The following is a 21,496-nucleotide window of genomic DNA, read 5'->3' on the forward strand; positions in this document are numbered from 1 at the left end:
GCAGAGATACATGAATAAAACTTCCGAGTTTCCACGGCGCGCGTCAGACCACCATCAGATGTCTCATATGCGCCGTTACACTAAAACGAACAGCTGAATATCAGCTGACAGGCAACTGTACGTTAATTAATTCAGGCAACTCGTACCCCTGAGGACGCTCCCCTACAAGGTGCAGAAACGCGTTGGGAGTGTGCCTGTTAACTAATCTGTGGCAATCAGATCTCATCAATATTTGCCAAGCACTCTGAGTCAGTTTTTATGTGATCGTTTCACCTGTGATATAATCAGGCATCCATGAATGGGTGCTCGCTGATTATTTATCTTTTTGTCACATACATCTCAGTCTGCGCTCTTGATCTGGTTGCCAACGCCTGTACCTGGATCTTTTGGCACTCTGTGCCCTACCAATTTTAATAAATACTTTGTTAATAAACAATTATTTTAAACGTTTATACAGGCAGAATAATTACATCTTAGTAATTTAAACGTATACCTCTACACAGTAATCTCTTGTACTAAGCATCTATGTTCTATCCCTAAATTTCCCTGGCCCAATCTCACTGTGTGCGCACTGTGGCAACTAGTTCTGAGTCACTGATCAGCCTCTGGTAATTTTCACGCAGGTTTTTTGTGACCTTTTTTATATATAAAACGAAAATAAGAGTAAAATAATTTATTATAAATAGTTAGGTGTAGCTAGTGCCTGCATAGATAGGGTGTTAGGATAGCGAATGTTTAGGTTGGCTGATTAGGTGTAGCTAGTACATTCATAGGTAGACCGCTAGGGTAGCAGTATTTAGGTTAGTTGTCATCCGTTTTGTAAATAAAAAAATTATATAGCATTTTAGGAATTTTTAGCTGTCATTTTTTTTACAGTTAGCCTACATTTAATGTAGTATATTTTTTATACTATAGGTCTTTAGTGCTAATATATAGCGTTACAGGTTTATCATCAGTTAATGACGGGCATTCATTTTTTTTTACTGAAGTTAGTTCACTAAATCTTATATAGCGTAGCTTTACAGTTGTAGTTCAAATTTAGTGTAGTAAACTTTCTTTATCATTTTTTTTCGCTAATGTATAGCTTTAGGGATAATTTGTTAGTGTTAGGTAGTCAGGACGTTTTTTACATTTTTATATTGCTGTAACTTTTTTTTACTGAATTTTTTTATTCTTCTAAATTTTTGTCTCCATTTTCTTTTCTTCTTCTCTTCTCCTTTTCTTCTATTTTACTTTCTCTTTTCTCTTAAAATTTTGTTTTATACATTTGTAAAAGCACAACACACACAACTACTGTGTAAAAATAAATTTTTTATTCATGTGTTCAAACATTACACATCCCTTTATAAATACGGTATGTTCCAGTCATCCCAAAGGGATTGTTCAGCAGAGCAAACCTCCTCCTGGCCTCTGGCTCTATTCCTTCCAGCGAAGGAGAAGAGGAATATGCCCCTTTCCTCATCCTCCTGATCATCCTCATCCAGTGATGATGAAACTTCGCAAAGGTGGCCCAGAGTAACAGCTTAGGGGTGCAGTTTCCTTCACTCTGGAGAGATTGCTTTACAAATGTTGGGGTGCTTTTTCCTCCTTTACCCCTTGTAAAAATGAAAACATTTTAATTAAAAGTACCTTTTTTTGAGAAAAAAAATTTAGATTTTCATTTTCACTGCCGAATTCTAATCAATACTGCAAAAAAACTGTAAAGGATCTGCCAGGCACTACGTCTGTGGATACTCCCAGGATTAATCAGTCGACACCTGAGGCCAGACCTCTTAGACTGACACCGGCTCCAACCAATCAGGGTGGCAGGCTCAGGAGTGGGAGAGCCTATCGCAGCCTGGTCAGTCGGAGTTAGCTCCGCCCCCTGTCCATTTATACCTGCCGTTTTCTCTTCCTCATTGCTTGTTATTCTTCTTGGATTCCTGGCCCCACTGCTGCCTTGCTCCAGCCTGCTTCTGCCGTGCTTCTGCCTTGCTTCAGTTCCCGCTTATCCTGCTTCGCTCTGCCCCTGGCTTGCTTCCTGCTCCGTGCTCTGCGTTTGTATACTCAACTACATCCTGATCCTGACTGGCTCGTTCACCACTCCGTTTCCTCACGGTGTTCCGTGGGCTACTGCCCCTTCCCTTGCTTGTTCCCTGTTTGTATCCCCTTGCACTTAGTCAGCGTAGGGACCGCCGCCAAGTTGTACCCCGTCGCCTAGGGCGGGTCGTTGCAAGTAGGCAGGGACAGGGCGGTGGGTAGATTAGGGCTCACTTGTTCCCTTCACCTCCTTCCTGCCATAACATAATAACAAGCCCATACCTAGTCTACCATTTCTCCTACGCTGACGCTATCATGGCCCCCCTTGAGACCCTGACCCAGCAGATGCAGGGCCTCTCCCTACAGGTCCAGGCCCTGGCTCAGAGGGTCAACCAGTCTGACGCTGCCATAGTAGTACCCCTCACCTCACCTCTAGAACCCGACCTCAAGTTACCTGACCGGTTCTCAGGGGACCGTAAGACTTTTCTCTCCTTCCGGGAGAGTTGCAGACTTTACTTCCGTCTAAAACCTCACTCCTCAGGTTCCGAGAACCAGCGGGTGGGTATCGTTATATCCCGACTCCAGGAAGGGCCCCAAGAGTGGGCCTTCTCCTTGGCTCCTGACGCCCCTGAACTTTCCTCCGTCGATCGTTTTTTCTCTGCCCTCGGACTCATTTACGACGAGACTGACAGAACTGCCTTAGCCGAGAGTCAGCTGGTGACCTTACGTCAAGGTAGGAGACCTGTTGAGGAATACTGTTCTGATTTTAGAAAGTGGTGCGTAGCTTCTCGGTGGAACGACCCAGCCCTAAGGTGCCAGTTTAGGTTAGGATTATCTGACGCCCTGAAGGATCTGCTTGTTAGCTACCCCTCTTCTGACTCCCTAGACCAGGTTATGGCCCTAGCAGTACGACTTGACCGACGTCTCAGAGAACGTCAGCTTGAACGTTTCAATGTTTTCCCCTCTGACTTCCCTGCGATTCCCCTCGAGGTCCCGTCTCCTCGCGCTTCCACGGAAGACTCGGAGGTACCTATGCAACTCGGGGCCTCCATGTCCCCTCGACAATGTAGGGAGTTCCGCAGGAAGAATGGTCTCTGCTTCTATTGTGGGGGTGGCAAGCATCTACTGAACACCTGTCCCAGGCGCAAGAATAAACAGCCGGAAAACTTCCGCGCCTAAGTGATCATCGGGGAGGTCACTTGGGCGCACAGGTATTTCCCGTTAATATGAAACGCAATAAAATTTTGCTTCCCTTTCAGGTCTTGTTTGCTGGCCGGTCTGCCACTGGCAGTGCCTTCGTGGATTCTGGCTCATCTGCTAATATCATGTCTGTGGAATTTGCTATGTCTCTAAAAATGCCTTTTATTGATTTGCCTTATCCTGTCCCGGTAGTGGGTATCGACTCCACTCCTCTTGCTAATGGTTATTTTACTCAGCATACTCCTGTTTTTGAACTCCTTGTTGGCTCCATGCATTTGGAGCAGTGCTCTGTACTGGTGATGCAGGGATTATCGTCCGATCTGGTGTTAGGTCTTCCCTGGTTGCAGCTGCATAATCCCACGTTTGATTGGAATACTGGGGATCTCACCAAATGGGGTAGTGAATGCCTGACGTCATGTCTTTCGGTTAACTCTATTTCTCCCCGTGAGGAGGGAAACACGCTACCTGAGTTTGTTCAGGACTTCGCTGATGTGTTTTCTAAGGAGGCCTCCGAGGTGTTGCCCCCTCATAGAGATTACGATTGCGCCATCGATTTGGTACCTGGTGCTAAGCTTCCTAAGGGTAGGATATTTAATCTTTCATGTCCTGAACGTGAAGCTATGAGGGAGTATATCCAAGAATGCCTGGCCAAGGGTTTCATTCGCCCCTCGACTTCTCCTGTAGGTGCTGGCTTCTTCTTCGTGGGGAAGAAGGATGGTGGTCTTAGGCCGTGCATTGACTATCGGAACTTGAATAAGGTCACAGTAAGGAACCAGTATCCCCTTCCTTTGATTCCTGATCTCTTTAATCAGGTTCAGGGGGCCCAATGGTTCTCTAAGTTCGATCTACGGGGGGCATATAACCTTATCCGCATCAAAGAGGGGGATGAGTGGAAGACTGCGTTCAACACGCCCGAAGGTCATTTCGAATACCTGGTCATGCCCTTTGGGTTGTGTAATGCCCCTGCCGTCTTCCAGAATTTTATTAATGAAATTCTGAGAGATTACCTGGGAAATTTTCTTGTAGTGTACCTTGATGACATACTGGTGTTTTCCAAAGACTGGTCCTCCCACGTGGAGCATGTTAGGAAGGTCCTCCGGGAAAATAATCTGTTTGCGAAAACCGAAAAATGTGTGTTTGGGGTACAGGAGATACCATTTTTGGGTCAAATCCTCACTCCTCATGAATTCCGCATGGACCCTGCCAAGGTTCAGGCTGTGGCGCAATGGGTCCAACCTGCCTCCCTGAAGGCGCTACAGTGTTTTTTGGGGTTCGCTAACTATTACAGGAGATTTATTGCCAACTTCTCGGTCGTCGCTAAGCCTCTTACGGACCTCACTCGCAAGGGTGCTGATGTCCTCCACTGGCCTCCTGAGGCCGTCCAGGCTTTTGAGACCCTCAAGAAGTGCTTTATCTCGGCCCCCGTGCTGGTTCAGCCCAACCAAAGGGAGCCATTTATTGTGGAGGTTGACGCGTCCGAGGTGGGAGTGGGGGCCGTCTTGTCCCAGGGTACCAGCTCCCTCACCCATCTCCGCCCCTGTGCTTACTTCTCTAGGAAGTTTTCGCCCACGGAGAGTAACTATGATATTGGCAACCGCAAACTTTTAGCCATTAAATGGGCTTTTGAAGAGTGGCGTCACTTCCTGGAGGGGGCCAGACACCAGGTAACGGTCCTTACTGACCACAAGAATCTGGTTTTCCTATAATCTGCCCGGAGGCTTAATCCTAGACAAGCTCGATGGGCGCTATTCTTTACCAGATTTAACTTCTTGGTTACCTATAGGGCTGGGTCCAAAAATATTAAGGCTGATGCACTGTCACGTAGTTTCATGGCCAATCCTCCTTCTGAGGAGGATCCTGCTTGTATTTTACCCCCTGGTATAATCGTTTCTGCCACTGATTCTGATTTAGCCTCTGACATTGCGGCTGATCAAGGTTCAGCTCCCGGGAACCTCCCTGGGGACAAGCTGTTTGTCCCCCTGCAATACCGGCTAAGGGTACTCAGGGAGAACCATGACTCCGCACTATCTGGTCATCCTGGCATCTTGGGTTCCAAACACCTCATTACCAGAAACTATTGGTGGCCTGGGTTGCCTAAAGACGTTAGGGCTTACGTCGCCGCTTGTGAGGTTTGTGCTAGGTCCAAGACCCCTAGGTCCCGACCTGCGGGCTTACTACGTTCTTTGCCCATTCCCCAGAGACCTTGGACCCATATCTCCATGGATTTTATCACCGATTTGCCTCCATCTCAGGGCAAGTCGGTGGTGTGGGTGGTAGTAGACCGCTTCAGCAAGATGTGCCACTTTGTGCCCCTTAAGAAACTACCTAACGCCAAGACGTTAGCTTCTTTGTTTGTTAAACACATTTTGCGTCTCCATGGGGCCCCAGTCAATATCGTTTCTGACAGAGGGGTACAATTTGTTTCCTTATTTTGGAGAGCTTTTTGTAAAAAGTTGGAGATTGATCTGTCCTTCTCCTCCGCCTTCCATCCCGAAACTAATGGCCAAACGGAAAGGACTAATCAATCCCTGGAACAATATTTAAGGTGTTTCATCTCTGACTGTCAATTTGATTGGGTCTCATTCCTTCCCCTCGCCGAATTTTCCCTGAATAACCGGGTCAGTAACTCGTCAGGGGTCTCCCCGTTTTTCTGTAATTTCGGGTTTAATCCAAGGTTCTCCTCTGTTTCTCCTGGTTGTTCCAATAATCCCGAGGTAGAGGACGTTCATCGGGAACTGTGCACAGTCTGGGCCCAGGTTCAGAAGAACCTAGAGGCGTCCCAGAGCGTACAAAGGATTCAGGCTGATAGAAGACGTTCTGCTAACCCCCGGTTTGTCGTCGGGGATCTGGTGTGGTTGTCGTCTAGGAACTTGCGCCTTAAGGTCCCGTCCAGGAAGTTTGCTCCCCGATTTATTGTGCCTTATAAGGTCATTGAAGTCCTCAACCCTGTATCCTTCCGTCTGGAGCTGCCCCCATCCTTTCGCATACACGACGTCTTTCATGCCTCCCTCCTTAAACGCTGCTCCCCGTCCTGGTCCCCCTCGAGGAAACCTCCTGTTCCCGTTCTCACCCCTGAGGGGGTGGAATTCGAGGTGGCCAAGATTGTGGACAGTAGGGCTCCCTCCAGTACCTGGTCCATTGGAGAGGATACGGGCCGGAGGAGAAGACTTGGGTACCTGCTCGAGATGTTCACGCTGGGGTATTGCTCAGGAGGTTCCACCTTCTCTTCCCCACTAAACCGGGTCCTCTTAGTAAGGGTCCGGTGGCCCCTCATAAAAGGGGGAGTACTGTAAAGGATCTGCCAGGCACTACGTCTGTGGATACTCCCAGGATTAATCAGTCGACACCTGAGGCCAGACCTCTTAGACTGACACCAGCTCCCACCAATCAGGGTGGCAGGCTCAGGAGTGGGAGAGCCTATCGCGGCCTGGTCAGTCGGAGTTAGCTCTGCCCCCTGTCCATTTATACCTGCCGTTTTCTCTTCCTCATTGCTTGTTATTCTTCTTGGATTCCTGGCCCCACTGCTGCCTTGCTCCAGCCTGCTTCTGCCGTGCTTCTGCCTTGCTTCAGTTCCCGCTTATCCTGCTTCGCTCTGCCCCTGGCTTGCTTCCTGCTCCGTGCTCTGCGTTTGTATACTCCACTACATCCTGATCCTGACTGGCTCGTTCACCACTCCGTTTCCTCACGGTGTTCCGTGGGCTACTGCCCCTTCCCTTGCTTGTTCCCTGTTTGTATCCCCTTGCACTTAGTCAGCGTAGGGACCGCCGCCAAGTTGTACCCCGTCGCCTAGGGCGGGTCGTTGCAAGTAGGCAGGGACAGGGCGGTGGGTAGATTAGGGCTCACTTGTTCCCTTCACCTCCTTCCTGCCATAACAAAAACCTATGGGGTCAAAATTCTTACTTTACTCCTAGATAGTGGTGTAATTTCCAAAATGGGTTAACTTTTTTGGGATTTCCACTGCTTTGGTCCCTCAGGAGCTTTTCAAATGCGACACGGCACCCAAAAATAATTTCAGCAAAATGTAAACTCCAAAATCCAAATGGTGCTACGTCCCTTTTGAGCCATGTCGTGTGCCCAAACTACAGTTTATGACCACCTATGGGGTTTTTCCGTACTCGGGAGAAATTGTTTTACAAATGTTGGGGTGCTTTTTCTCCTTTTTTCCTTGTGGAAATTAAAACATTTTAAATTTTTTATTGGAAAAAATGTAGATTTTCATTAACACAGCTCAATTCTAATAAATTCTATAAAACAGCTGAGGGGTCAAAATGTTCAATACACCCCTAGATGAATACCTTGAGGCGTGTAGTTTCCAAAATGGGGTGCTTTTGGGGGTGTTTCTTGTATTTTAGCACCTCAAACCAATGGTGGTGCATGGAAAACATCCTAATAAAAAGGAAGTCCAAAAAACCACAAGGTGCTCCTTCATTTCTGAGGCCCGCGTTTCAGTCAAGTAGCACACTAGGGCCACATATGGGATATTTAAAAAAAACTGCGTTTTTCATCATGGTATTCCAAGAGTGTTTTTCGATTTTTTTTTTTTTTTTTTTTTTTTTTTTTTTTTCCCTGTCAACATATCAGCATGAGGTCTCAAAAACATAATCGTAACATTAACAGTCGCATAAAATAGCAACAAGTAACTACATGCAGGGTATATGTAGCAACAATGTATAAAAGATACATACGTACATGTATAAAAAATATACCAAAATACAAAAGTACAAAAAGGAGGTCACGCAGGCCAAATTCACTGCTTGAAGGCAGGAAGAATGTCACATAAGCAAGCACATAAACAGGTAACATATACATTATTGGAATAGTCTAAGAGTGTTAACCAGAGAGTCCTGTAAACCCCTTATGCTAGATTGTGTGAGGGGGAGGAGCACCAATTATCCCAAATTTGAAGGAATTTGGCTGAGCAGCAATTATTTTTATACACAATACTGTAATTCGGTAAAATATCATTAATCAATTTGTGCCATTGGGTGAGCGACGGCGGCCATAGTATAACTTTTATAAAAAAAAATGGGGGGGGGGGTTGGAGGGTGTAGAAATAAAACAGCAAATATTCAGCACACGGTGGGAAGGGGATAAACCAATTCCCCAGTGAAACAAAAAACATCTTTGCCCTCTTTCAAACTCTATAAGTTTAGAAGTCATTTATGTTTAAGGTCTTTGACTTTGCAATAGGTCTTGATCAGAAATTGTCTATAGTGTTGTGTCTACAGCACCTATGCAGACCGATGCAACGCCATGGAAACAGACAACAAACAAACCCTGTTTAGTTTAATCTTACAGACATGCTCTCTTCTATCTGTTCCCTATGTAATGCTTAACCACCGAATGAATGTCAGCAAAAAGTAGGGGATAAAAGGGAGGGAGTATGGCTCCAGAATCAGACTACTTTTTTTTCATAACAAACAAAGTTAAAGAGGCTCTGTCACCAGATTCTCAAATCCCTATCTCCTATTGCATGGGATCGGCGCTGCAATGTAGATAACAGTAACGTTTTTTGTTTTTTTTAAAAAAAACGTTCATTTTTGGCCAAGTTATGAGCTATTTTATATATATGCAAATGAGGTTTGAAATGGACAACTGGGCGTTTTTTTTTTTTCGTTATGTCCAACTGGGCGTGTATTGTGTTTTTAACTGGGCGTGTTTACGTGTATGACGCTGACCAATCAGTGACCAGTCAGCATCATACACTCAGCTCCATTGATTTACACAGCAGCGATGTGCAGCCACATAAACAGAGATTAACGTTAATCAAGTGTCCTGATAATGAATACACATGAAATCCAGCCTGGACGTGATGTGTATTCAGAATCCTGACACTTCTGAATCTTTTCTGTGAGATTTCCAGCAAGTGAAACGAAATCTTGCGAGATTACGGAAGTAAACGAGATTTCGTTTCACTTGCTAGAAACAGGGCGATTATCGTCAAGGCGCGTTCTGTGAACACTTGTCTGCCCGATAATCGCCCAGTGTAGGGCCTTTACTCAGCATCTGCTAACTAGTTAAATAAATGGGCAGGTGCAAATATGCTGTGACTGCAATGCAGTAGCACACGACCATAAAGATGCAGCAGCACCCTGCAGGCACTAAGGTATATGCAAACATTGAATATATTGATTATTATAAATTGCATTACTGCTATGTTTACTATACTTATAAACTTGATGTTCTTAGCGCACATTTTGATCGAATTGTGTGAGCTTTTCTGCCACGACCAGGTGACCTCATACAAAGAGTTACCTATACTAAACATTATACCTGTACAACAGGAGACTCACCTCCCTCTTTGTTTGTAGTCTGTTACCATAGAGCCGCATTGGTCTTCATAGGAGTGGTAAACACAAACAATTTGGCCATGTTCACACAGGGCGTATACGTCCTGGAACCTGCAGGGAATTCCACCTTAAAAACCGCACCAAATTCTGGAGCAGTTTTTCGGGCGGAATGTCCGCCGCGGAAAACAGTGGCTGAAAAAAAAAAAGTTTACACTTACTCAGATCTCCGATGTCACGGTGACGCATCCTTCTGTTCTCTGTGCAGTCCGGCCTCCTGGGATAACCCCACAGCCCATGTGACAGCTGCAGACTGTGATTGGCCGCAGTAGTCATATGGGATGAAACGTCATCCCAGGAGGCCGGTCTGAACGGATAACAGAAGAAAGCGTCTCTATGACAACGCCCAGATTGCAAGTATAAACCTTTTTATTCATTTGAAACCACAAAAAGCTTTTTTTTTTTCTGAGTTGCGATTTTTGCGGCAGAATCACGGGTTTTCCGCTGCACAAAATTGCAACCCTATGCTATTTGTTGCCGTTTTTATTTTTATGTCCCTATTGAATTCAATGGGGAAAAACTCGCAACAGAGCAGCGATTACGAAGCATAAATGGACATGTTGTGGATTAAAAACTGCACCACAGGTCAATTTATGGACCTTTTTTCGGCTGATTTTTTTTACGCAGCATGCGGATGTGATTTTTTCAAATCGCTGTACATTTTCCGCAGTGAAATCCAATGTGAAAAATTTGCAGTGTTTGAACATAGTGTGAAGCACTCGTGTGAGCGCTCAGCCGCTATCGGCTTTTTCCGGAAATAAATGTATCTGTGTATGGATTAAATAGAAAGTCTATGAGCCCGTACTCATCGGCTTTCCGGAAAAAGCCGAACAGACACAAAGCGGCTGAGCTCTCACACGAGTGCTTCTGCTGCTTCGTTCTAGCGATTGGTGGGGGTCTCAGTGCTCGGACCCCCACCAATCCAAACTTCTGACATGTCGCTATGAAGTTTGTCAAAAGTTTAGCTACACTTTAATTTTAGATGCATTGGGACAATAAAAACATTTGATTACGAAGGGCAACACACCCTCTGAAGAAAACAATCAAAATCATGAATTCTTTATCCCAGTACTGGACACTGATAAGCACCATTTATAACCCTTGTTATCTAGTGTTTTAACACTTTATGGGCATCTTAAAGCTTCACTCAGAACAGTAGCGCTTAAGATAATTAGAGAAATGTAAAAACTGCAAGGAACGAAGGTGCAAAATATCCATTAAGATTCTGTATATTGCTTAAATGTATATTTTATTGTGTTTCAGAAACAAAAACAGAGCAGAACGACTTAAGGTAAGCAAATGTTTTCCTTATTTATACTGAACCCGTTTTCCATTTCCATTTCTTATTAAAAAATTAGCTGCCAGCAATTATTGATGAGTATTCAAGGCTAAGGGGAAAGTGAAATCTTTCTTACATAAACTGTGTAAAAGTCAGTACAGAAAACGTGCTATTTTCCTACTTTCCCTTATCTACCATACATGTGAATAGAAAGAAATCTGACAATTGAAGGGAGGGGGGTAGGGCAGGAAGGACGTAGTAGGGTGGTAGACAGAGATGAAGGAAGAGATGTAAGGAGGTGTAGCACTGTGGAGAGCTTTGTGGGTGAGAGTAATAAGTTTAAATTGTATTCAAAAGTGAATGGGCAACCAGTGCAATGACTGGCACAGGGTAGATGCATTGTTGTAGCGGGACAGAAAGATGAGCCCGATTGCGGCATTCTGGATAGATTGGAGAGGAGGGAGTTTGGTGAGGGGAAGATCGATTAGTAATGAGTTACATTAATCAAGACAAGAAGGAATTAGAGCCACAATAAGAATTTTTGCTCCTTCCACCGTGAGAAAAGAGCGGATTCTATAGATGTTTTTGAGGTACAGGTGGCATAACCATACAAGTGATTAAATATAGCGAGTCAAAAATAACCCCAAGACAGCAGGCGTGCTTGCACAGGAGTTATAGTAGTATCACACACTGAGATGGAAACATCAGGTTTAAAGAGGCTCTGTCACCAGATTTTGCAACCCCTATCTGCTATTGCAGCAGATAGGCGCTGCAATGTAGATTACAGTAACGTTTTTATTTTTAAAAAACGAGCATTTTTGGCCAAGTTATGACCATTTTCGTATTTATGCAAATGAGGCTTGCAAAAGTACAATTGGGCGTGTTGAAAAGTAAAAGTACAACTGGGCGTGTATTATGTGCGTACATCGGGGCGTGTTTACTACTTTTACTAGCTGGGCGTTGTGTATAGAAGTATCATCCACTTCTCTTCACAACGCCCAGCTTCTGGCAGTGCAGACACAGCCGTGTTCTCCAGAGATCACGCTGTGTCGTCACTCACAGGTCCTGCATCGTGTCAGACGAGCAAGGACACATCGACACCAGAGGCTACAGATGATTCTGCAGCAGCATCGGCGTTTGCAGGTAAGTCGATGTAGCTACTTACCTGCAAATGCTGATGCTGCTGCAGAATCAACTGTAGCCTCTGGTGCCGACACGATGCAGGACCTGTGAGTGACGTCACAGATCTGCACTGCCAGAAGCTGGGCGTTGTGAAGAGAAGTGGATGATACTTCTCATCAGAAAGCCCAGCTAGTAAAAGTAGTAAACACGCCCCGATGTAACACACATAATACACGCCCAGTTGTACTTTTACTTTTCAACACGCCCAGTTGTACTTTTGCAAGCCACATTTGCATAAATACGAAAATGGTCATAACTTGGCCAAAAATGCTCGTTTTTTAAAAATAAAAACGTTACTGTAATCTACATTGCAGCGCCGATCTGCTGCAATAGCAGATAGGGGTTGCAAAATCTGGTGACAGAGCCTCTTTAAGTAGGTTAGTAGATGGTGGAAACACAAGGAACTCAGTTTTTGAAAGATTTACTTACAAATAGAGGACATGATGTTAGAGACATCTGACAGACACTGGTGTTATGTAGTAGTGCGGGGGTTATGTCAAAGGAAGATGTAGAGATGGTACTGGAAGCCGAATCTCCTGAACCAGTTTGTCCAGTAGGGCCTGTGTATAGCGAAAAAAAAGGATAAGACCTAGGACTGAAACCCTGAGTAACCCCAACAGCAATGGGAAGAGGAGAAGAAGTAGAACTAGCAAATTATATACTGAACAAACAAAGCGTAAAGCATACTGAGCTGGAGTTGGTGGTCTACAGTGTAAAAGCTGCAGAGAAATCCAGAAGAATCAATAGAGAGTAGTTGCCATTAGATTTATCCATCAGAAGATCATTTCAGACTTTATTAAGGGGAGTTCTGTAGAGTGTAGCTTGCCGAAACACAAGACGGGTCAAGAAATGTTTTTTCCAGTAAGTGTTTAAAAGAGAAGGAAAAGGTACCAAAGGAAAGAGAGAGGTAAAAGTGGATGTTCGGCGCCTCTCTCTTCTGCCCAATCTGGCTGTATGGCGTTCTCTACAGGGGGGACTGTATGGCATTATGTACAGGGGGGGTCTGTATGGCGTTATCTACAGAGGGGGGCTGTATGGCGTTATCTACAGAGGGGGGCTGTATGGCGTTATCTACAGAGGGGGCTGTATGGCGTTATCTACAGGGGGGGACTGTATGGCGTTATCTACAGGGGAGCTGTATGGCGCTATCTACAGAGGGGGCTGTATGGCGCTATCTACAGAGGGGGATGTATGGCGTTATCTACAGGGGGGGCTGTATGGCGTTATCTACAGGGGGATGTATGGCGCTATCTACAGAGGGGGCTGTATGGCGTTATCTACAGGGGGGGCTGTATGGCGTTATCTACAGGGGGATGTATGGCGCTATCTACAGAGGGGGCTGTATGGCGTTATCTACAGAGGGATGTATGGCGTTATCTACAGGGGGATGTATGGCGTTATCTACAGGGGGGGCTGTATGGCGCTATCTACAGAGGGGGGCTGTATGGCGTTATCTATAGGGGGATGTATGGCACTATCTACAGAGGGGGCTGTATGGCGTTATCTACAGGGAGATGTATGGCGCTATCTACAGAGGGGGCTGTATGGCGTTATCTACAGGGGGGGCTGTATGGCGTTATCTACAGGGGGATGTATGGCGTTATCTACAGAGGGGGCTGTATGGCGTTATCTACAGAGAGATGTATGGCGTTATCTACAGGGGGATGTATGGCGTTATCTACAGGGGGGGCTGTATGGCGCTATCTACAGAGGGGGGCTGTATGGCGTTATCTATAGGGGGATGTATGGCGCTATCTACAGAAGGGGCTTAATGGCGTTATCTACAGTGGGGGGCTGTAAAAAAGGCACTATCTACAAGGGGGGGTTGTGTGACACCCAGGGGAGGGGGGGGCCCCAGTCAAAAGTTTGCTATGGGGCCCAGTCTTTCCTAGTTACGCCCCTGGCTTCGGGGCAACTGTCCCGTACTGTAATCATCCCCGGCTCCCTGCAGTGTGTTCGGTCCGGGAATTGTGGTCGAAATACGTTCGGTGCTTTACGGACCGAACATGCTCGTGTGAATCCAGCCTCAGATATACCAGCATAGAGGGGGAGGAGGGTGTACATATCAGAGCAAGCTGAATAAGAGTATAGATAGAGGAGAGCACCTACGCAGAGTCTGCAGAGGGAGGGGGGAGCACACAGGCACCATCAGTGTAGGGAGAGGAGAGCAGCCATGGCAGAATCTGCAGGGAGAGTGTAAGAGATTACACACACAGGTAATATCTGTGTCATAAGAGGATATCACACAGGTTTATATTGGAAGTACAAAAGCAGAACAGGAATGAAGCTCTGCTGACACATGAGAGCTAGTGAATGCAGCTGCATCCTAGATTCACAGAACTGACATCCAGCATGTATTACTGGGAAGTGCACACCCACATGAGCCAAGTTTAAAAAATGGGAGTAGATTGCAAAACGCATATTAGGCCGGGTTCCTACAAAGCGTAAACACTGCGGAATTTCCGCAACTAAATTGTCTGCGGAAATTCCGCAACATTTACAATAGTAGCAAAGTGGATAAGATTTCGGAGATCTCATGCCCGCGCTGCAGAAAAAAACGCAGCATAAATGTTAATAAATTGACCTGCGGTGCGTAATTTAACTCCGCAGCATGTCAAGTTATGCTGTGTTTTTATTGATTTTCTGTTGCAGGTTTTTCGCCTTGAATTGAATGGGGATGCAAAACCCACAACAGAAAGCCATGTGTTGCGACTTTCGCAGTGTAATCGCGGCTATTACACCCCAAAAATCGCAACTCCAGAAAAAAATAAAAATCATACTTACCCAGAATGCTCTACTTCTTCCTGCAGTCCGGCTTGGGATGACGTTTCATCCCACGTGACCGCTGAAGCCAATCACAGGCTACAGCGTCACATGGCCTGAGGCTGGACTATCAACATTTGTTTTTTTTCAAGCGCTGCTTTCCGCAGCGGAAATTCCGTCTGAAAAACCGCCCCACAATGTGGTGCGGTTCTGTGTCCGATTGTGTCAGATTTTTCTGACGGAAGGTGCCGCGGGTTCCAGGTCGGATACGCTGCACAGTTTTTACGCAGCGTATCTGACCTGTGGGAATTAATTAATTAATGAAGGAAGGAATGATTATTGCAGCCTGCAACCTAGTGCAGCTTAAACCATTAACATATATCAAAATTATTTTTTTTAATGTCATAGGTGTCAATAGCCTTTAAAGTATACCTCCACTTATGTTTAAAGCTACAGATTCAGAAGTTTAAAGGTCCTTTTACACGGGCCAATATGGGCCGTAAAACTGAGCATCGTTCAACAGCTCGTTGATCGGCACTCATTTACTCCTTTCACAAGGGGCAATGATTGGTTATGTATGCGGACGAGCGATCGTTACTACAATCTCTCATCCGCATGCATTGGCATCATGTCAGCAGCACATCTCCTTGTTTACACAGGGAGGTATGCTGCTGACAGTAATAATATTTAGTGCTGCATAAAAGATGCGATCAGTTGATGAGCCAGCGTTTTCCCATTCATCGGCTGATCGTTGCCCTGTTTACACAGGGCAATGATCAGGAAAAAGCATTCATGTGAACACTCATTTGCCCGATCTTTGGCCCGTGTAAAAGGGCCTTAACAGTAATAGTGGGCGAGACATTTGGCAGATCGGACAGTACTCTTGCCCAGGGAGAGTCTGAGAAGGGCTTGAGGAGTAGGTCCCTTTGCCCTCCCTATAATTGGCCCTGCACACTACAGTTGTGAGCAAGTTTGGCCTTGCTTTGTAATGATTAGTCACAATAAAGCAATAAAGGCTGTATCTCCAACCTATTTGTTGTTATAAAACAAATAAGCTACTTACTGTGAGTGTTGGAGACATAGCAAGAGGTTTGCTTTGTGTTTGCCTTCATATTGCTCAATACATTGCATTATTAATTACATTGTTAGTAGGAAATCATTGACATACCATGTTAAATAGCTCAATGTTATCATAAGTAAATACTGTTTCTTCACTTACTTTATTGTTATATGTTGAATGCATAAAACCTTGTGTTACTCGGCTACCTAGTTTTTAGTTCTGAGATATATATAGATATAGATAGATGATATGTAGTCTTTTTTTTCAACAGTATTTGGTAGTTGGTAGACTGTGGGAAGATTCTTGGAAAGAGGAATGATGAGAAATGACTTTCGTAACTCTCTATTATGTTAAAAAGGGAAATAAAGTAACTTCTAGTTTTAGAGCATTTGAGTTAAAAAGATTGTCCAGCCAAAGTAAAGGCCCTTTTACACGGGACAATGAACACTCGTTCATGTTCTGATCTGCTAGTTTATGCAGCAATAAATATTGTTGTCGGCAGCACATCTCCCTGTGTAAACAGGGAGACATGCTGCCGACATGATGGAGATGTATGGGGATGAACTATCGTAGTTACTGCCTTGGGCCATGTGGTAGGACCTTAAATTGACTAGAGAATAATTAAAAGGGAATGTGTCGCTAGAAATTTTTTTTTTTTTTAGTTAAACTATTATTATTTGAGTGATTACACATTGTTTTAATTTTTTTAAATTTTTCACAAGTCAGGAAATATTATAAATTAGATTCTAATTTATAACATTTCCATGTGCTGGGCACTAGAGGGAGCAGTTCCCAAAATTGCAGCATGGTCAATGTGGTAAAGTAAGCTCATTGCTTTATGCTGCAAATTTGGGGTAGACACACACTCTCTTAATGTCCTCACACAATCCCCCCTCCCTTATTCTGGCTAGTGCCAGGAGAAGGAGGGTGTTGAATCTTCAAACCTCCTACACTGTGTGCCGCTATGATCTGAGCGACTGCACAGTGTAGGAGGATTAGATACAGTGCTCAGCAGACAGTATAACACGAACACACACGAACATAATACACACAGCACATACACAAACATAAATTACCTGCTCCTGCCGCTTCCGCCTCCGCTCCTATTCCTTGCGCCTTCGCATATGGCCGGAAGCCGCGGCCGGAAGTCATCATCTTACTGTCTGGCAGCGGCTTCCGGTCCACATGAAAATGGCGCCGGAATTCGCTCTGCTAACAAGCTTCGACGGCGTACGCTGCAGAGAATTGAACGGCTCCCGTTCGCATTCTCTATGGGGATGTATGTGCCGTATTCCATCTCTGTATGTGTCGTTAATCGACACATATAGAGATGAGAAAAAAAATGGCAGCCCCCATAGAGAAGTAAAAGTAAGAAAAAAGTTAAAAGTAGAACACAAGAACACAAATAAAAAATTTTTATTTTATTATTATACTAAAAGCCATATGATAAAAAAAATAAAAATATTTCATGACACCTTGCCTTTAAGAAGGATTTAGAAAGGCTTCCTGTAATGCTTTCATTGTACACTATGGCAGCCGCCTTTGTTGTGTCAGTGTGAACTTCATCCCCAGCAATTTTAAAAGGTCCAGTCCAGTTTTTATATTTTTTTTTATTTATTTGTAGAAAATGAAATCATACAGTTTTTTTTTATATACATGTATTAGAAATTCTGTTCACATATCTTTCTTATAAGGCCTAATTCAAACGAGCGTGTCTGTCTTGCGTGCGTAAATAACAGCGTTTTTTCTGCGTTGCAGTTCCGTGTGGCATCCGTGTACAGTGCGCGTCTGCGTTTTTTACGCGCACATGTCATCCGTATGTCACGTGTGTTTTATGTCAGCAAAAAAAACTGAAGGTGTTTTACTTTTTCTTCATCATTTCTTTAGCAACTGGTACGTGAAAAACACGGACAGCACGCAGATGCGTCCGTGTGCTGTCCGTTTTTTTCACGTACCCATTGACTTCAATGGGTGCGTGATGCGCAAGAAACGCATAAGAATAGGACATGCAGTGAGTTTCACGCAGCAGACACACACGTGAAAAACACGGAATGGCCCCATTGAATTGCATATGTCTGTGTGACGTCCGTTGTTTTAACGTGCGTAAATAAGGCCTCACAGTGAGATAGGTCCCTGTCTCTTCACAGTGGAATGGTATGGTACTGGCCCACAGATTAGTCCTATGTAATTCATCCATGGGCTAACTGAATATGACTAAACATGGTGTCAGGTGTTAGTGGTATATTTGAAGCCTTCCACCGCAGGACTTGATATTTTGTATACTCTACAATAATTAATAATTGAATCACTGGAATAGGACTAGAGTTTCGTTTAAAATGTAACTTTTACTTGTAACATATTTAAAAAGTGTGTAAAACAAATGACACACCAGGACAAGACTGTTTACAAAAAAATCTTCCTTGTAGTACAGGATATATAGTGCTCAATGCAAAAAAAGTCAATTCAATATTGGTGATATCATCATTTCTTTGCAGAGTTAAAGAAAAATGCTCCAAATTGTTGCAAAACAAGTGAGTGATCTATTTCCCAGGAGGATATATATAAATCTCTGTGGGGTAATGACCCCTCCTACCCGTTCCGTAGTGTGTTAAAGTCCTGTTCCGTTGTTATGGCTGGGGACTGGGAAGCCTCACTTGTTTCCTTTATATGATTATAGGCAATCAATCATTATTTTCTCCCGACGCGTTTCCTTATGGCCAGAATTCCTCAGGGGAGATAAGGCCAGATAACCTCCTTGACAGGGGGCACAAATGAAGTTGGAGCTGTATTGAAGTTTCAATCTTCTGCAGTGGCAGAGATTCCTCATAGCACTTGTTTCCTCGTGCTGGAGTAAACGCTGGTTCCGGCGTGTGACGTCCTCACCCACATGTGTTTTCTATTGCTCTTTATACAGGTTATTCCCTCCCTCATTGTGCACTCCTCCAGTGACGTATCCAGGGGAGTGCCCCATAGTTGAAGCTGATACAGAACGGAATCCAGAGCACCTCCCATTGGGTAGTGTCTGTCAGTGACTCCGTGTTGTCCAGCTCCTTCTACCACAGTCACGGACCACTGCCTCTGTGATTGCTGCTGCTGGACATGAACAACTGTCAAAGACAGTTAAATCACCCTCAGCAAACAGCAAATCAGCTTGCGTTACCGCATGCATTCACAATGTGAATCAGACCCAGTGCTGCCCGAGATTGGGAGAGAGGGGAGGGTGTGTCTGGCTTATCTACTAGTGTAGATGCAGAGTCTGTGGAAACAAATACAGAGAACTGCATACCATTAACCCCTACAAACCCGTTTATAAATTCCAAATTTGAGCTACTAGAGTGGGTTTTTATTCTTATATTTAGATATATTATTATTTAGATATTTTTGGCAGTAAACCATCTGTTTTTTAACATGGTATCTTTTACTTCATACATAAATACTATTTCTTGTGTCAAGAGTTTTATATATTTTTTTTCCCCCAAAGGTGATCAATAACAATGTATTAGATGACTATTTAAGTTGTTAATAGCCCGTTGATGTGTGTGAATTATTTTATGGGGTTTTCGGATTTATTGAAATATTCATGAACTGTTAGAAAGACTTTGAAGATTTTAAATGAAACAAGAGAAATCTAATTTCTCATTTAATCCATGGGGTGCAGAGCTATCCAATTTAAATATCCATTTAGATTCCCTTTGGAGAACTACTGTGTCTATATCTCCTCCTCTAACTGATGGGTGAATTAATTCAATGGCTGTGAATTTAAGACATTTTGCATCCCCCCCATGGTTTAAATGTACATGTCTAGCCACCGGTTTGTCTCTAACATGGTGTCAGTCATGTGACCCTTCCGCACACACATCATATAACCCCTAAAATTCAGTTAGCAACAAAGTTAGGGCCTGTTCACAGCAGCGTTGGCTTTCTGTTCCGGGGTTCCGTCTGAGGTTTCCGTCGGGTGAACCCCGTAACAGAAAGTCAAACTGAAACCACAGCTTCCGTTTCAGTCACCATTGATATCAATGGTGGCGGAAACATTGCTAATGGTTTCCGTTCATCACCAATCCAGCAGGTTTCCGTTTTAACGATGGAATCAATAACGCAGACGGAACACCGGATCGGAAAGCCAACTCTGATGTGAAAAGGCCCTTACATGACATGTTTGGGGCCACATAGACAACACGTGCTTGGGCAAAGTGAATAGGACCAATGGTAGAATAATGATGAACAACTACTTCAATGTGCGTGTATTTTCTGACTCTAGATTATTCATAAAAAGTGCTGCCTGTACAAACACAACACAGAGGAGACGGAGAAGAATATAAGAGCTGCTCCTCACAGACACTGACAGATGATGATGAGGTAGAAATACTTTCTAACTTCTGCTTCTCAATAACCTATAATTCACCTGTTAATATACCTGGACAGTGTTACCTGAATGCCAGGAGTTATATAATGTGTGGGTGATGGGTCACATGACTGACGCCATGTTTAGTCCTATTCAGTTATCTATGGACGCATTACTATGGACTAATCTGTGGGCTATACCATTTTTTTTCTAGACCGAGGTTATCACACTGTTATAAGAAAATTATGTGAGCAGAATTTTAAATACATGTACATGTTTATTTTAATAGGGCGAGCGAGACAGCAGTGGTTATCAAAGGATGCCCTTTTGGGGATACCCTTTGCTTGTTTCCCCTGACGTCCGCCTGTAGGGAAACACTTGAGATTCTCAATACATACTAGATAGTCCGCAACATTTATCTTTTGTGTATGAGAAGCTTTACAGTGGATGGTAACAAGTGGCTGAACAGTTGCCCCTTTTTTGTGTATGGAGGAAACAGGCACCACATGGAGGACATATGGTGCTTTAGGTAGCATTGCGGGGCTGTGTGTGCTGGGGACAGATGGTGCAGAGATAACTTCATAGGGTTGCTTCATTGCCCATTAAAAAACGACAGGACTCTCCACTCCACTTGTATCTCCAGTTGAAGTGATGCACAGGTTTTAACCCCTTCCCCCTGCATGCATTCTGGGCCCTAATGACCAGGCAATGTTTTTCGTTTTTCGATCGTCACATTGGAAGAGCCATACATTTTTTATTTTCAGGTGGACTTGGCTGTTTGAGGACTTGTTTTTTGCGGGATGAGTTGTATTTTTCAATGGCACCGTTTTGGGGTATATATATTTTTTTATTAACTTTTATTAACTTTTTTTGGGGGGGATATAAAAAACTCCAGCAATTTAGCCATTGTTCTATGCTTTTTACATTTACGCCGTTTCTTGTGCGACGTAAATAACATGTTATCTTTATTCTATGGGTCAGTACGAATACGACGATACCAAATAGTTTGTATAGTTTTTATGTTTTTCTACTTTTTCAGAATAAAAACACTTTTGAACTAAAATAATTTTATTTTGCATCGCCGCTTTCCAAGAGCCATAACTTTTTTATTTTTCCGTCAATGTCGCCATATGAGGGCTTGTTTATTGCAGGACTTCATTGCTACCATTTTGGGGTACATGGGACTTGTTGATTAACCTTTTATTATTATTTTTTTGGGGGGAATCGAAAAAAATAGCAATTTTGCCATTTTTTTTTGCAGGCGTTTAAATAATATGCTAACTTTAATTTTGGGTCATTAC

General features: G+C 44.0%; 1 protein-coding gene across 2 annotated transcripts in view; it reads left to right on the forward strand.

Moving 5' to 3' along the window:
- Positions 1 to 21,496, forward strand: part of CCDC170 (coiled-coil domain containing 170) — a 151,210-nt gene that overhangs the window by 11,338 nt on the left and 118,376 nt on the right. For both annotated transcript variants that reach the window (XM_075862870.1, XM_075862871.1), the window contains exon 3: positions 10,830 to 10,857. In XM_075862870.1, coding sequence (XP_075718985.1) covers positions 10,830 to 10,857 — 28 coding nt within the window. The remainder of the gene's footprint in view (positions 1 to 10,829; positions 10,858 to 21,496) is intronic.

Source organism: Rhinoderma darwinii, chromosome 4 (assembly GCF_050947455.1).
Source record: "Rhinoderma darwinii isolate aRhiDar2 chromosome 4, aRhiDar2.hap1, whole genome shotgun sequence".
In the NCBI taxonomy this organism is placed as follows: Eukaryota; Metazoa; Chordata; class Amphibia; order Anura; family Rhinodermatidae; genus Rhinoderma; species Rhinoderma darwinii.